General features: G+C 43.4%; 1 protein-coding gene across 3 annotated transcripts in view; it reads left to right on the forward strand.

Annotated features, from left to right (window-relative positions):
* Positions 1-17,033, forward strand: part of zswim6 (zinc finger, SWIM-type containing 6) — a 53,108-nt gene extending 36,075 nt beyond the window's left edge. Inside the window, exons 5-14 of one of the 3 annotated variants that reach the window (XM_058412185.1) lie at positions 1,739-1,900; positions 2,986-3,162; positions 3,845-3,991; positions 5,040-5,177; positions 7,357-7,623; positions 9,590-9,725; positions 12,787-12,944; positions 13,578-13,741; positions 13,868-13,949; positions 14,228-17,033. In XM_058412185.1, coding sequence (XP_058268168.1) covers positions 1,739-1,900; positions 2,986-3,162; positions 3,845-3,991; positions 5,040-5,177; positions 7,357-7,623; positions 9,590-9,725; positions 12,787-12,944; positions 13,578-13,741; positions 13,868-13,949; positions 14,228-15,093 — 2,297 coding nt within the window. In that variant the 3' untranslated portion in view covers positions 15,094-17,033. Of the gene's footprint in view, positions 1-1,738; positions 1,919-2,985; positions 3,163-3,844; positions 3,992-5,039; positions 5,178-7,356; positions 7,624-9,589; positions 9,726-12,786; positions 12,945-13,577; positions 13,742-13,867; positions 13,950-14,227 lie in introns of all 3 variants that reach the window. The other 2 variants (XM_058412183.1, XM_058412184.1) reach the window with 2 other exon arrangements.
* The last annotated feature ends 543 nt before the right edge of the window (positions 17,034-17,576 follow it).

Below are 17,576 nucleotides of genomic sequence, written 5' to 3' on the forward strand. Positions count from 1 at the left end.
TCGCCGGGATCCATCCATCACAGCCTAATGCAGAGGCCGCATGACATACAGCTCCCACCGACGCCTGCACTGGCCAACCTGGGGGACGCGAGCAGGTCTGAACCCAGAGAGATAGAGAGGGAGAGGCAGGCAGGCAGGCAGTATCGATCCAGCACTCACTATGAACACTTTCTGTCATTTTTGGTTTGTACGTGTTGGTGGGATTTTGGACCTCTCGCCGAGTTGCCCACCACCAGAGAATTTCATTGGGAAAATAGTGGAGTATGAGCGTGAATGTGGATCCATTTGCCATCTGTGTTTAGTGAAGATTTCACAACTCCGTGAACAAACCTTTTTAATACCAGTTATGTTTTGTCATGAAAAATCATATTCAAGAAAATCACTTTTTTTGTTGGTGGGTGTTTTTTTAAGTGGGGACGAACAGTAAGGCTGAGTTAGAGACGCACTGCTTTTACGGCTTGAATGAAATACATATTAACATTATGCAAATGAAGTACAAATGATGTATAATGCAAAAATTCTTCTCAAACATTTATTTTTTAAGTGCTTATTTTTGTTTTTACTTTATAGCTCCTTTTTTATTTATACTTGTATCATGTTTCTCTACTTGCATATTATATTTATTATATTTATTTTTCCCATTTTTTGCTGTTTTTTATCTTTTGTTTAGTTTTTAATTGCTGTTTGTTTTATTCTCATGTTAAAGATGTTTGGACTGTCTGTAAATGGTGACTTGTCTAAAAATACCCACAAGCACACACTTCCTGCTAATCCATCTACCTTTATACCTTCCATCTCGCTCTGCACTGCCCCCGAGCTCCTCAGCCATATATGAAATATCTATTATAGATTTTTACGCCCGTCGTCTTTAATTGACCCCATAAAAAGAATCCAGTGCAGCATGTCAGGCCTGGGGATCCTTCAGAGAATACGCACACAAGACAATTACAGAAGGAGTGCTAATGAGCGCAGCACAGATTAGCATGTTTAGCAGAGGAAGGGAAAGAGAACGGCGGGAGGTTTGGGATGGTAACTTTAGCACAGGGGCTTCTGTGAGATGGTTAAAGCTGGACTTCCTCATTCGAGCAGTCACATGACCTAGTTCTGTGTTTGTGTGTCTGAAGTAATAAAGTCATGGATGGACTGAGGATAACTTTTCATCTGGGCATGTAGCTGACATTGTCTCCGAACTGATAATCCAATCAAGCACTGAAGGGACGTTGAGACGAGAGAGAGAGACACAGAGAGAGAGGGGCTGTGTGTGTGTGTAAGAGAGAGAGCGCGTGTGAGTTTAGGAAGAGAAGAAAGTGATGCACAAGCAGTGGAGAAAAGAAGGGGATTAGAGGGAAAGTTGTTCAGTGTGGATCTGCTGACTCTCTCTCATCACCCTCATCTCCCTGCCTTCCTGTCTTCTATTTGATTCTATCGTTACCCCACTCCTCTCTCTCCCTCATTGCCCATCTCCTTCCTTCCTTCCTCCTGCTTTCTCACTCTTCTTTTCTATTGCTTTCTCTCATTTCCCTTGTTCTTGTCCTTGTTCTTCACTCCTCTACTCCACACCATCCATTTCTCTCTTGCTCTTGTCCTGTGTGCTCTCTCTCTCTCTTAAACACACACACAGACTCTCACTCACTTCCTCTCTCTTAGTCTTGTATGCTTGTTCTCTCTCTCTCTCTCTCCCCCATTTGTTTATGCTCTAACCATCTCTCTCTCTCTCTCTCTGTCTCTCTGTCTCTAGGTGCGTTGTGGATGTGTATCGTGCTGAATCCTCACTGTAAGTCCGAGCAGAAGGCCTCGTGGCTCCGGCAGCTCAAGAAGTGGAACGGTGTGGACGTTTGCCCCTGGGAGGATGGTAACCATGGCAACGAGCTTCCCAATCTGACCAACGCTCTGCCTCAAGGTGCCCACGCCAACCAAGGTGTGTGTGTGTGTGTGTGTGTGTGTGTGAACACGTTCAGGAGTGTGTGGAGAGGAAAATCAGCTTCTAATCACTCCAGAACTCTGCCAGTGCCTCCATTTTATTGGGCTTTGTGGGACTAATTGAACGGCATAATTCCTCCTCCTCCTCCTTTTCCTTCTCCTCCACAATTTTTTTTTGCCTTCACTTTGCAATTCTTAACCCAGGGCAGAATTAAACGAAGAGCCTCTAATGAAAGTTTTGTGCTTTTGTAAGGGCCAAAATGTCTGTAAGGAGTCTTTTGTTATAAATATTCATTTCCGCTCTCTAATAATTGTGAGAAATGATATCTCCGAGGCAGAGCTTTGCTTTGTTCAGAGTTTTCTGAGCTGTGCCAGCGGCGTGAATATGGAGGAACGCTATTACAGGACCGTAATTATTATTGTGTTTAAAGCTATTTTGTGCTTATATCCATCATCTCTCTGAACTCTCCCCCATCCCCCTCTCGTTCTTGTTTTTTTTTTTTTTTTGCAGTTTGCTTTAGAGTAAGGTTATGTGATATCACATGAAACGTGTGCTATAGATAACCTTTACAAAGCCAGAACTAAGAAAAGACCTGCACTCTTGTCTTGTAAAGAGAAAAACGATAACCAGCATTTATTCGGTGAAAATGTACACCAGTACCATGGAGTAGAATAAATGGGAAAGCTCACAGCCTGTTGATGTAATGTATTGTGTTATGTTATATTAAGTAGGCTTGCTAGCTAGCTAACTGGTGGTGTTGGTCTTGTTTTTCATTTCTGCATGTAGTTTAAAAAAAAATAAAAGCAAACATTGTACATTGCTGGAGCAGGATCTTTTGGCGGATGCGTGTCGGTTTGCTGTCAAGCATTTTGTTTATTCCACCTGTGTTACAGCATGCAGGATTGTTTTGTCTACACCTGACATAGAAGGGGGGGGGGACAAACAAAATGCACAACACTGAGGTTCTGACTACAGACCAGTGCTTTCTTGAGCACTGAGATTAACACTGCCATGATCTTTCCACTTACACTCTCTCTCTCTCTCTCTCCCCCTCTGTCTCTCAGAATCGAGCACTCGGCCTCACAGGACAGTTTTCACAAGAGCCATTGAGGCCTGTGACCTCCACTGGCAGGACAGCCACCTGCAGCACATCATCAGCGATGACCTCTACACCAACTACTGCTACCACGACAGCACTGAGAACTCCCTGTTCGACTCTCGCGGCTGGCCCCTCTGGCACGGTAAGCGGCTCTACAGCCCGGGGATAAAAGACATCTGTGCTGACTCGCTTCTTTGTTTTTCTGTGGTATCAACGAAAAAAAATGTGCAAGTTAGGATACAATTTGAGATGGAGGAAAAGTACCCCCCCCCCAAAAAAAAAAAGTTACGCTTGGAAAGTTTATGGTTTTTCAGAAATTCTTAACTACTTGCAGGCTGACCACAATCACACTGAGTAGGATCTTTTAGAAAAAACCACTCCGCCCTTTAACGCCCTCTTCATAGCGCCTTACTGAGCTTCTGATGAGCAAACCAGAGAGAGAGAAAGAGATAGGGAGAGGGGTGTTGGGTAATATCATGTACAGGAGTTCAGGCACTGCTATGGACTCACTCCACACTGTGACACTGATGACTCAATTTCCTGTGACATGACTACATCTGCGCCTTGTAGAACATCGTCACTACCATATCTCAACAATAGACAGGACTGGTATTTTCCATAATGCACTTTAAACAACATAATAAATAATGGTACTTCAAGCAGGATTAGTTAGTCAGATAAGTGAGTTCCTGTTCTCTCCTACAGCCCAGCTCTTATTAACAAAATGAACCTGCTGTTGTTGAAAAGACACCATTTCATACAGGATGTTGGTTGTTTTTTGCAATACATTTATATAATGTTTGTTTGTTGTTGGTTTTCCCCAGAACACGTGCCTACAGCCTGTGCCCGGGTAGACGCCCTGAGATCACACGGCTACCCGCGAGAGGCTCTGCGTCTGGCCATCGCCATCGTCAACACCCTGCGCAGACAGCAACAGAAGCAGCTGGAGTTTTTTAGGAAGCACAAAAACGGTGAGCTGCTTCACATGCTGGTGATCCTCAGGTCAGCGCTGGTTCTTACAGATCCGGCTTGAGTGCAACATACAGGAAAACTTTTTCGTGGAGAGAGAGCGAGCCAATGCCGGTTAGCATGATGCAAATGAGGTCATGCATCGTTAGCTGTATTTGCATTTTGAGTGTACTGTTCTCTTAATGCCGGTTTTTATAGTTGAATATTCGGATCATGTAGGATCTCTGCTGAGATGCGACATGCAGCATCCATCAAGCAAGCAACCGTCCTGTAAAGGTATCACATTCTGACACCAGGACAAATTGAAGACAGCTTTGTGGTGAAAAATGTCTCTCCATCTCAGCCTTGTGTAATCAATCATTCCTTTTGATGTTGTGTGTGTGTGTTTATGGCTAGTCGTGTCCATTTCTAGGATTGTTTTTGGTGCAGGTTTTTTTCTTTCCTCCTAAAGCTACAATGTCCACTTATGCCCACTGTTACTGGGGTCAATTGCATTTAAATGCAAATGACTACCTGTTGTGGGACTAGCGCACGAGCGCTATTCACATTCAAATGAGGTGGCTCGCTGGCCAGAATGTAAAGTGCCATCGCAGTGATTTGCACAGGAGCTGCAGGATCGGAGGCGTTCGCAGCTCTCAGGTGTCCACCATTGTCCTTTCACAACAAAGGAAAAGTCTGAAAGGTTGGTCTACACCGGGTCCACGCATGCCAGACGTGCAGAAATCCTTCTGACTTCCGTCTGCAGCAGCGGCTGCGGTTGCAGTAACAGCAACTACGAGCTGCAGTTACAACATGTATAAAACGTTATCAGAAAGTATTTGAGCTTATAGTTAAAAAGACTTCACAGGTGTGTGGGTCTGTGCAGACTCACCAGTTTTCCATACCGTAGTGTTTAAATCCACAGGATGGAACAGTGAACTTTATATCCATTTATAGTTACATTTCTATATAAGCTGTTACTATAGCACTACAGGACATGGGTACACACACACACAAATCGTGTTCTATAAAGCGCATTACAGTAACACTTGCCAATCTCTCTGTCTATAGAAACACTCTATAAAGGGATGACCTCCATCACGAATCTGGAGGGCTGGGTGGGCCACCCCTTGGACCCCATCGGCACGCTGTTCAGCACGTTGATGGAGTCGGCCCGCGGCGTCGAGGAGAGCTCAGCAGAATTCTCAGGTACACACGTACACACAGACGAAACACAATCCCAAACAGCTGATGCAGCGTCTCACCACAGCACCTGAAGATGACATGCTCATATGATTGGGTCAGTGGGGTTGTGTGGAGAGTTTTATTTATATGTATAATATAATGTGTGTGTGTGTGTGTATATATTTTTTGCCGCATTACTTAATAGATTCCTAGTAGAGTACTGCACCTCTGCAGTGATGCACACTCCTCCAATTAACCCTCATGTGTTGTGGTTCAGCGCACATTCGCACACTGCTTTGTGTAATCGAGCCAAACTGAGAGAGGCTCGTTTAATCCAGGCACACAAGTCAGCCACTGCATTCTTTCCCCTTGCATTTTTAATGCTTTTTAATTTTAATGTTTTTTTGTTCCCCATCTCTTATTCATGAGCTTTGATTGGCGAGATGGCTGGATCACGATCACCGGCACCGTAATTACGCCTTATTGCCGCCTTCGGGGGCCTCCAAGTTCTCGGTTGGCACCATCCGATGGGTACGAATGTTCCCTTCATCTCCGGCAGCAGCCATGTTTTACTGGCTCGAGCCTCTGAAGGATCCGTAAATCATGGTTTTAGTGGCAAACTCGTCCACTGTGCTGTCTTTTTCTTTACTTTCCCTCAGACCTGAAAAGGCTGTTCTAGCTACTGAACCCCGGCTTCATCTCCACCCACTCGCTGGGTAGCAGTTCTGCCCAAGGCATTAGCTGCTTAATGTTCTGTCCTCTGCATGTTGCTTTGAAGTGGAACCCTGGTTTATTAGCAGTATGGGAACAGGGAGGGAGGAGGGAGGTAAGCAGAGGTTGTGTGCATGATGCCTCTGTGCGTGCGGTGTCTGGTTGTGTGCCCTTCTTCATGATTAGCACGTTAAACCCTCCTGGGGTCAGGCACCCCCAATCCAAAGAGGCATCATTAAAACATTATGATCCTGCTCACAATTATCCCCAAATGAGCTAGCATCAGTGCTAATGAATAATCTCAGATGCAGAGTCCGAGAGCACTTCTTATAATAAAGATAATGGTTAGACAGACAGTGAGGATGGGAAACAGCCATGGGATGCAGGTTAGATATTTTTGGTGAATTTATGGGTGTTTAAGTGGGATTTGCTCTTTTATACCATGAAGCTGATCACAGCAGAGGACTCTCGGGTGAATCCAGGCCTAATTTCAGTGCCAGCCTGAAGCTCTCCTTTCCTTCGCCAGGCATTGACACACTGGAGTGGTAGCGTCTCCACGGAGCCCGGCCCATTCACAGCCAATTAAAAGGGCGGATTTAAATCGTTCTGAGAGGACGTACGTGACGCACTGGAGTGTGTGGCCATGTAGCCAGAGAGCAACAGAGGATGAGAAACTGGGCTTTGGCTCTCTTGCTTCGAAATCTAAATCTAGTCCTAGGTCCTCTTTTTTTCCCCACAAGCCCATTTTAAAACACCCTACCTGCATTTAAGCCTTTTCTTTTGTCTGGCTCTGTTCAATATTTCATAATCTGCACAATAGCAGTTTGCCCTGTGCGGGTTTTTTTTTTTTTTTTTTTTGCAAGTCCAGCAAAACTCTTTCCTTCGCTCAGAGGGGTAATTGAGCATGGCTCGCCCAGTGTCCTGGCAAAGACAGCTGCTTCATTAGAAAAAGCTTGGTCCTCTCCGGTGCCTCATTATAATGCACCAAGGCCAGGCACCAGCTCCTGCAAGGCAGCTCTCAGTGCGGAGGTGAACTGGTGTCAGAATACCCGGCTACTTTAAAGAACGCCTGAAGAAAGACGGTTAATTGCTAAAGTTTAAACCAAGAGAGGAGACTTTAAATGGTAGAAAATCTTAATACACATTCTTTTGCTAGGCTTTCAGTGGCTGAGATTTAGCTAGTTGACTCAAAATACAGAGAAAATTGTCAATTTTGACATAAAATTTAAATACTAAAGTATAGATCACATTGATACACAATTTTTCAGTTTCTCCCTTTACTGTGTCAGCTCAGTGGGGTTTTAAACCAGACATTAAAGCTCCCCAAAATTTCATTTTGAACCCATCTGTAAATATAGCTTTGCCATAAAAAGCCCCTCAGTAGACGTTACATAGCGCTGTCACTATGGAAAGCATATTCTATATGTAGCAACCTTCCTTTCAAGGAATCTCCAAATTATAGTGTTGCTAAAAGCCCTGTCATCTCCACCAGCAGGCACAACGAGCTCCAGTAAGCATGGCGATGTGAATATGTTCCCCACGGCACGCCGCTTCCTGGAGGAGGGAGAGTCCTACCTGGCGCTGGCTGTGGAGACTGCTCTCATGGGCCTCGGGCAGCAGAGGATCATGCCCGAAGGCCTGTACGCCCAGGAGAAAGTGTGCCGTAACGAGGAGCACCTCATTGCCAAGCTGCAGGAGGTGGAGCTGGACGACACACTGGTCAAGATCTTCCGCAAGCAAGCCGTCCTCCTGCTGGAGAGTGAGTGCCGAGTTTCTACTTTGTTATTGTCTTTATTTAACTGTGCCACCCAACAGAGAAGCAGGGGATGATGGTGATGTGGCTGTGGAAGCTGGTGGGGGAGGAATTAACATGATCTAATTTTGTCAATTGTGTAATTTAGTTTTATTAGCATAGCAAGCATTTTTTGGCCGCGTTCCGATATCAAGGCACGATGATTTGCAAAGCGCTTTGTTTTGCAAAAAACAAAATGGAATCCTGCAGGGCCTCAGGGGCCTTTTCAGTAAAAGGTCCCCAGCCTCCTATATCGTGCAAAATACCTTTCAAGTTTCCGGCAAGGTTAAGCCATAACGCCAATTAATTCCAGGAACGTGGAATGAACTGTCTGGCACTTTTCGGTGCGTGTGTGTAGGTTTTTTTCCCCTGTTAATCTCTTAGCGGCTGAATTTGAACTCGTGCGCTAGATCTCTGAGCCGTTGATGGAAGTGTGGTGTTGGGGCCGTTTGCTGCACCGGTGGTGAGTGTGGAAAGAATGCAAAATGGCCACTGCAGTCAGCCTTGCTCTAAGCGCCACCGCCTCCTTATGAAAGAGGGAAGGAAGCTGATAAACAGGCCGCGCTGCGTCCCTTTCTCCTTCCTTGCCTCCCTTTTTTTTCTCTCCCTCTCTCCACCCGGCCCATGCCAGCAGCCGTCACATGGGCAGTGCAAACAGGAAAAGCATGCATGAATGGAGAGAACCTATTACCAGAGTCTCGGTCTAATACACTCAGCATTCTCAGCTGTGTCCGTGTGTCTCTGGCATAGCTCACACTGTTTTTCTGTTTGTATTTTTACTCGACCGTTTGTGTGTCTCTGTCTCAGTTTGGCTGTGTGATTGCCATAGTGTTTGTATTTCCCATAAACTGTTGTGTGCATCAGGGGCTTGAGTACATCAGTTATGATGGCCCATTGTGCATGAGTGTGTGTGTGTGTGCGCGCGCGCGTGTGTGTGTGTGATGTGGCCTGTGGTCGAGGGCCTCTCAGTTGAAAGTAATCTAAATAATCTAATGACAGGAGAAGCAAAGCCCTCACATATGACTTCTGGCATGGCAGTGGATCTTGTAGGGCAATGTGAAAAAAGACCTTCACCTAGTTGAAAGTGGGCTCACACTTTCATCTGGTTTGGCGATGAGAAGAAAAGAAGCAGATCAGCACTGACGCTGTGTCACAACATCAAGGCCTAGGTTATAGCTCCAACTGGAAGACATTTTACTGCTGCAACAAATAGAATTATTATTCTGTGTGTGTCTGAATAAGATTCAGAGTTAAGCTGTGACATTGGTATGCTCTTTTAGTTAAATGGCACACATACGTTTGATTGCGTTAACGACCGTAGCCTTTCTTTGTCCTAAGAGCTTCGTTTCTGACCTCCCATGAGCATGAGAAGGAGTTAGAAGGCTGGATGTATTCCTCCAGCATGTAGTGATTTTTACAGATGTATTAGTAAGAAAGATGTCCCTAAATTCAAGGTTCATGTCATCAGATCAGGGAAGCTGTATTTTGTCAGTCCCAAATTCATGCCTTTAGTGTGAGGAGGACTGTATTGTGGAAAAAAAAAGGGGGGGGGGATGTGGCAACCTGCCGTGCCAGAATCAGCATGTCCTAACAGTGTAGAAGTGCTTTTGTTAAAAGCTGTGTGTTTTTCTTTCCAGAAGTCACGGGGATGAATCTATTTTTTTGGTTACTAGGGTTAAGGGTTTGAGTTGAGTGTAGAAGATTTGTATTATTGGCTATTAAGCTCTCTCTTTCTTGCTCTCTCCCTCCTTCTATCTATGTATATGTGTGTGTGTGTGTGTTACATGTATATATTCAAATGTCCTGAAAAGTCTGTTCAGATGGTAGCTGCTACACTAAACTTCTGTAAACATTGGATATTGTGGATATATGTTTGGATGTGTATGCGTGTGTTTTTATATACTCAAGTGTGTATATGAATTTCTCCCTACAGGTGGGCCCTACAGTGGTTTGGGGGAAATCATCTGCAGAGAGAGTGTTCCAATGCACACATTTGCCAAGTATCTGTTCACCTCCCTCCTACCTCACGATGCCGAATTGGCATACAAAATTGCACTGAGAGCAATGCGGTAAGTGTACACACAATACACACACACACACACCGCCTTCCCTTTCCTTCCTATAAAAGATGTTGCGTCTGCAGCACCTAGAGAAAACAGCATGGTTTCCCATCCCAACCCCCTCTCTCTGTCTGTCACTTATCCCTACCCTTTCCCCCATCACCTGTGTGTGTGTGGGGTTCAAGATTATCTGGCACACTGTTTAATCAGAATGGTGCCATTTGCTCGAAAACGTGCTAAATAATTCATTGCTGCTGAAAATGAGTTTCGAAAAAAAAAAGTGGGAATAATAAGTAAAGCACTGAGTCTAATTTTGGACAGGAACGTGGCCTTCTCATTTCCCTCTCCTGTGGAAGAGTGTGTGTATGAGGGTATGTGTAGTCCATGCATTGTGTTGACTTTCTCATAATGAGGCAGACACAATTAGAAAACACACACACGGGTATATTAAATAAACATAAACACAGTGATTTAAAGATTGCACACGGTTCATTCTGATATCAGACAGGCTTCTGAGCAAAAGCACAGCCGAGTGATAATTGAGTAAAACACGAATTGCCTTATCAATCCACTAAATATTGAAGGGCGTGATATTAAAGCATGCAGAAATCACTGGAGCAAATCTAGTTTCTTATGTCAGACTTCACAGCAGGAGTTCTCAAACTTTTTTTGGATTCTGCAGAAGTTTCACAGAAAACCTGAGTCCAGATTTAGTTTGAGCTGAATTCTGTATACTATTCAAATATTACATGTTATTCATATTTGTACAGTAAATTTTGTTCTTATTCATTTGATGTTTTTTTTTTTTTTTTTTTACACACAAATAATTTAAACCCATTCACTTCAAGTGACCAGTCAAACAGGATAATAACTCTAATACTTCATTTATAAATATAATATGTTATACAGCAGTGGATTGCATTTCCACTACTATAACTATTATTATTAATTTTTTTTTTAAATATATTTATTTTATTTTTTTTAATCCCAGACCCCCTGACCACTGTGCTCTGGAGCACACACATTTCCATGATCAAAAAATTCACAAGCCAGCACAACATGAGTAGCTTAGTGTGTGGTTTTTAATGCAATGCTTTTCTATAATGATTGATTTCTGTAGGCGGAAGCCAAGAATGATCTACCAAAGAGATTTTACTTTCATTTCACTCATCTAGCTTGTGTGTAGAACTGCATAGTCTAGATGTTAGTAATTAGGTTCACATTTTAAACGTTACGTTTCCATCTCAAGATAAAAGCCTATTGCTATGTTAATTTGAAGCCCTGCCTGTAACAACGCCCTCGTACTTGGCCACTGCGGACCCACCCTCAAACGATGGGTCAAACGATCCGACGGGATCAGGACGATCCAATCCGAGTGCCTTCAGAAATGAGACGCTCCAGATGAGTCGTTTCAGCCTGCTGTGGTGGCCTATATTAAGCAGCACTCATTTAGGGGGTCTAAGTGCCTAGAATATAAAGGTAACCAAAACCAGGACAGTGAGTGTTTTTTTTCTAAGCCAAACTCTTTATTTTAGTCATTTCTTTTTGAATTACAGCTTCTATGTGATCAGTTCGATTTCTGTTCCAAGCTTAAATCCCAAAGCAGAGCAATATTGCGTTGCACTGAGATTAGATTGTATTTACTGCGGCTTTGCAGCCGAATTGAATCAAAGTAAGATCCACCTAAATTTAGGTGCAGCAGCAGCAGCAGCAGCCCGAGGCTCAGTATTGACTCGCTCTATAAAAAGAACCTGCCGTCCAAATAGCAGCTTCCTGATCTTCGTATCCCATGTTCCCCTTTACCGACACGTATGAAATTAACACCATGCTTTAATACTGGGTTTTACATGCATGATCCTTTCTGAGTGGCTTGCACTTCTTCTCACTCCAATATGTCATTATTTATAGCACAGTGTGTGGACTACATTATATTTTCATACAGTAACCTCTAAGGCTGTTGTGGCAGTATATTTAAAGCTTCACCCTTTTGAGAATCAGAAGTAGGTTTTGTATATGGAGCGGCCCAGCACGCCTGAATGCCTGCAACGGCTGATTTACTGACGCTATCCACAAAGCGCAAAGCAGTCCAATGTAAACATTTTAAAGTTTGTTTTTTTGTTTTCTTTCAAGTCTTTTGCAATTCATCTGAAAAAATCTCCATTCAAACTTGAAAGTGAGCCATGTGGCCTCTTAAGCCACAGCCGTAAAGCAGGAGAGCGTAACCAATTGGCTGTGCATCAAGAGCAAATTACTATTGCCCTCATAGTGATATTTGATAAAGGGCTGAACATCCAAATGAACGGCCTCCCTGCAGCAGTTCCTTAAAGAGCCCGGCTCTCTGTGCGAGGGCCGTGCCCTAGGCCACCTCCAGGCTAAGAGGTTTTCCCCCGCTTTTCCATGGTTATTACTGCAGTGTGGTCTTTTAGAGCTGAGGGGACTGCACTACTCTTGTGGAACAGGTGAAAAGTTCAGCCTTTTCCTCAAGACAGTGTACAGAGTCAAATTTCAAGCCATGAGCATGAGACATTTTTGCCACCAAGTCATAAGCAAATTATGTAACATTGTTTTTTTTTCCCATATAACCATGTTCTTATTGTAGGCAAATACACAACACATCTACCTGCTTATTCAGATTTTATTAATACTTTCATATATCCATTGGCTGTATTTCACTTGAACAATCATCGAGAGTGATGCCAAGTTCTCCACCGCTCTCTGCAGCAAGCCTACCTCGTCTCTAAGTATAACCCAAAACCCAGGGTGCCATTTTGCAGGGCCTACAGTGAGCCTAAACGAAAGTGATGTGTGCTTTCATGGATTTTAATCCACTGGCAAAATACAACCCAAGTGCACTCACATTTGATTTATTCATTATTAAACACTGAATGAAACCGTTCACACTTCCTGTGGAGTTTAGTCCAGTGCTATGGACCTGCTGACCTCCTTCACTCAGATAGTGTTATTGTATCTGGTGTCCTGTGTGAGGCTCTAACTTCCTGTATGTGTCAGTGTTTGACAGATAAAATGAGCACCATCTTATTGCTTGTTTTTCTTCTTCTTCTTCTTCCAGGTTACCAGTAATGGAAGCCGTTGCTCCTTCCGGAGACATGTCCCGGCCTCACAACATAGTATCCGTTGTGCCCAACCGCTATGCGCGATGGTTCACCATCAGCCACATCGAGTCCCAACAGTGTGAACTGGCCTCTACCATGCTCACTGCAGCCAAAGGTTAGACTCCGCCCAGCACAACTGTCAATCAAGCCTGGGTTGACAGTATTCTTAGTTCATATCCCAACACTGCATTTTTTTTTTTTTTTTTTTTGTCTAAATGCAATTCTACATTGGTATTTCCACCTCACAACAAACAGAAATTTGGGATTTTCAAGTAAACACTGAAAGCTCTAACCACTGAAAGCAGGGGACTCTCCATTTGTATCAGGTCAACAAACCTCCAAATCCTCCATGCCCAAATACATAGTGTGTGATGCTAGTGCTGACTCACAGTGATTATGCTGTTTGTGTGTGTGTTGCTGTCTGAGTGACAGGAGGTGGCTTTATAGGCAAAGGACCGGAGTGAGAAGGAGCTTTCCATAGTCACTGCTTGCATTCAGGATACAAACAAGTCATTTGAAATTTAAATCGTAGAGTGGAATTCAAATTTGTTTCAGGCCGATCTGTTTGCCTCATCTTTTCCCCCCTCTCCACCATGTCCTTTTACCCCTTGCCTTATCGTATTTGCGGTAACAGATACTGTTTTGGAAAGTGTTATCTTTACTCCTGTGTTATTCTTTTCAAGCATTTTTTTTTCGTTCTCTCGTTGTCCCTAACAAGTAAACCATTTTCTGTCCCGTTTGTTTGTAGGTGACGCCCGAAGGTTGGAAACAGTATTAGAATCCATCCAGAAGAACATCCACTCCTCCTCGCACATCTTTAAACTGGCACAGGATGCCTTTAAAATAGCCACGCTCATGGACAGCCTCCCTGACATCACGCTGCTGAAAGTGTCCCTGGAGCTGGGCCTTCAGGTGCGTGTCCAATCAGCCCAAGGCTTCCTTATAATATAGGATGTTGTGGTGGTTGTTGTTGTTATTACCTTCTTTCACTCCTTCGGGGTTGTCACAGTTATGATGGTGCACTCTCTTTCTCCAAAGGTCATGCGAATGACTCTCTCAACTCTGAACTGGCGCAGGCGAGAGATGGTACGATGGTTAGTCACTTGTGCCACAGAAGTTGGTAAGTTCTTGATCTTTCGGTGTAATGCAGAGGATGAACACAGCTACCAGTCTGACTGATGGAAGTGGATTTCACAAACACATAGTGCAAATGTTTTCCAGTCTTGACTAGTTTACAATCATCATCATCTTGTCCCTGTTCATGATAATCAACACAGTAATTAAAATGTGTTGGAAATGTCTAAAAACTGTTTTGCTTATGAGAAAAATTCAGAAACATGTTTTGGTTTCTCTCAATTAACCTGCAGCGAAATCTTTTTGTTTGTTCTGTGTTTTTAGGCGTGTACGCACTGGACAGCATCATGCAGAGTTGGTTTGCGCTGTTTACACCGACGGAGGCAACAAGCATCGTGGCAACGGCGGTGCTGTCGAGCAGCACAGCGGCACGTCTGCGTCTGGACGCCCGGCAGCAGGAGAAGCTGGCGAGCAGTGCGCGGACGTTGGCGCTCCAGTGTGCCGTCAAGGACCCAGCTAGCTGTGCCTTGTCCGCATTGACTCTGTGCGAGAAGGAACCCGCAGCTTTTGAGACAGCTTACCAGATTGCTCTGGATGCGGCTCCAGCGGCCATGACCCACGCACAGCTCTTCACTATCGCACGCTACATGGAGCACCGGGGCTATCCAGCACGTGCCTACAAGCTGGCAACATTGGCCATGACTCATCTGAGCCTGGCCTATAACCAGGACACGCATCCGGCCATTAATGACGTGCTGTGGGCGTGCGCATTGAGCCACTCTCTGGGTAAAAGCGAACTGGCCGCCATCATCCCACTAGTTGTGAAGAGTGTGAAGTGTGCTACAGTGCTTTCAGACATTTTGCGGCGCTGCACACTCGCCACGGTGCCAACTCCGCCTCTGCACGGGCGCAGAAACACCACGCCCAAGTTGATGTCGCTGGACAAGGCGCCTTTGCGCCAGTTACTGGACGCCACGATCGGAGCCTACATCAACACAACGCACTCACGACTCACGCACATCAGCCCGCGCCACTACGGAGAGTTCATAGAGTTCCTGGGGAAGGCGCGCGACACTTTCCTCATGGCGCACGACGGCCATGTGCAGTTTGCACAGTTCATCGACAACCTGAAACAGATCTACAAGGGCAAGAAGAAACTTATGATGCTCGTCCGCGAGAGGTTCGGTTGATACCAGAAGGTCTCCCTTTCCCTTTTTTTTCGACTCGAGTCTCCCTCTTTCTAAACAAAAGCAAAAAGAAGGAAAAAGCGGAACACAAACAAACAGAAAGAACGTTAAAAGCCACACCGGTATTATATGTATAGACTTTCTTTAGTTTGCAGAAAAAAGGAAAAATCGTCACATTGTGAAAGTTTTGTGTGTTTCCCTTTATTTGTATGGAAGTACGTGAGAGCAAACGCTAGAGAGAGAGAGAGAGAGAAAAAGACAGAGTGAGGAAAGAAAAGAAACGTTTTGGTTTACACTGAGTATATGTTGTTCAGTGGCGAAAGCCCACATAGCACTCCAGATATCTGTCAACATTCACAGCCTCAAAGAGAAAGAAATATGGCTTTAAACCAAACAAAGCACCTCCATCCTAAGTGAAAAGTACCTCGTATGGCTCCAGCTTTACCCCCTTCCCTTCCTAAACCATTTAAACGTTTATCAGTGTACTAAAGTGTTCAATACGAAGAAAAACAACTTAAAGAACCAGTTTGGGTTACTGTTTTTTTTTTTGTTTGTTTGTTTGTTTTTTTCATTTCCTTCTCTTTGTTTGTTTTGGGTTTGTTTTTTTTTTTCTTTCCTCGTACCAGGCTCGTTGTGTGGCTTTGCAGTGCTGTTCCTCCATAAGCATGTCACATACACACACAGATGCTCACAGAACCTTCTGACAAACCCTGCTGAGCTTGCGCTTGTGGAAACTTCGCGACTGTCGACATACATTCTCAGGGATTTCTCAAGAAAAAAAAGGAAAAAAAAGAGAAAAATGAACATGGTTTAAAAAAAAAAAAAAGAAAGAATGAAAGCATTTTATTGTACTGTATATATGATAGTATATGTCTGAATATTGAAAAAAAAAATGTATACATTAACTAATTTATAAAAGAATATTCTATGTAATGCAAAATACTTGAAGCTGCAGTACCTTGGTTTAAAACGAAACATATCAGAGGGACTAAAAAAAAAAAAAAAAAATATTTAAAAAAAGCGCGCCTTGCTTCAGGGGCTGGAATTGGGCAGTGAGCTTGGATGCTGGTACCTATGCAGAGCCACTTATCCAACTGCATGATCCAACTGGTATGTCGAAACCATGAATGCGTTCGGGGTTTTGTATGTATATACAAACGTTTGTGTATCGGGTGAACAGCAGAACTGTACAGGGCACAGTGTTTGTTTATAGAGCGGTGAAGCCAGAGCAACAAGCCTTAGCATTAATACAGAATAGAGAATGCAAGAACCGCAGGCCCACGTGCCTCAAAAAAAAAAATTAAAATCTCGCCTAGAAACGTAGATCATGCAGAAACAGACTTATAGTCATTTGCAAGCAAACACCACACACTCCACACACACACACACCCCGACATGTGCAGTTAAAATTGGCTTGACCACATTCGTAGTTTCTTTCCACAGAAAATCAAGTCACAGAGAAGCTCCGTGTTTATGCACAATAACACGTACACGCCTATTCTGCTGACATCTTGACAAAAAGTTGCTGTGTAGGTCTGACTGTTCTGACATTTGTAATGCTTTTTTTTTTAATTTATTCTTTTTGTTGTTGTTTTACTTTATTTTTTTTTTAGTTTATTTCGTTCTTCTAGAATTCCTCCAACAAGAACAGCCTTCTTTCTTGCCTTGTCTTAACGCTTTAAAATAACCAAACTGGAGTTCTAACTACCAAACCTGTTTCATTAAAATGAAAGCCAACCGACTTCGGTTCCAACTTTTTAGTGTCTTTAATTTTAGCTTGAATGGTTCTGTACCTTGTGCTTTAAAAAGCCGTTTTTTCCTGTGTTTTTTTTTTTTTGTTTTTTGTTTTTGTTTTGTTTTGGTGCAAAACGTTGTCAAGTGTCTCTTGTTCCCTTCCTTAGAGGTATGTCTGTAGCTCTTTCTTTTTTTCTTTTTTTTTTGTTTAGAAACAGAAATATGTTCATTTTATTTATTATAAAAGGTAAACGATTGTACTTCATCACCCGTGTCAACATGCTCATGAAGTTGAATTTAAGATTTGATACACCGATATCGATTTATTTATGTAACTAAATCACTGTTTTATAAACTTGTTAATGATTCAACTTTTTTTCGTTTGTTTGTTTTAATTAAAATTAGTTTTTTGAGAGGAAGAAATAGTCTGATGTCATCTGTCTTCCCCAACGCAACCAGTCAGAGGGGGTTTTCATTGTAGGACAGTAATGTAACATAGTGTAGCATATGCTGTTCTAGATATAACACCGCCTCTCTCATACACACACACACACACATTTACTGTCAGGTTCACAGCCTCTTTTATTCATTACATTACAGAGGCAAGATGTGATTTGAAGTGTAGACATTTAGCTTTAATTCATAAGGTTTCATAAGGTTTAACGTGCCACTTTTTTCTTTTTTTTTTTAACCAGTCCATTTTCAAAAGTAAATTGGCAATTAACTGATCGACAGTTTCACGATCAGCTCAG

Source organism: Hemibagrus wyckioides, linkage group LG16 (genome assembly GCF_019097595.1).
Source record: "Hemibagrus wyckioides isolate EC202008001 linkage group LG16, SWU_Hwy_1.0, whole genome shotgun sequence".
NCBI classification, from domain to species: Eukaryota; Metazoa; Chordata; class Actinopteri; order Siluriformes; family Bagridae; genus Hemibagrus; species Hemibagrus wyckioides.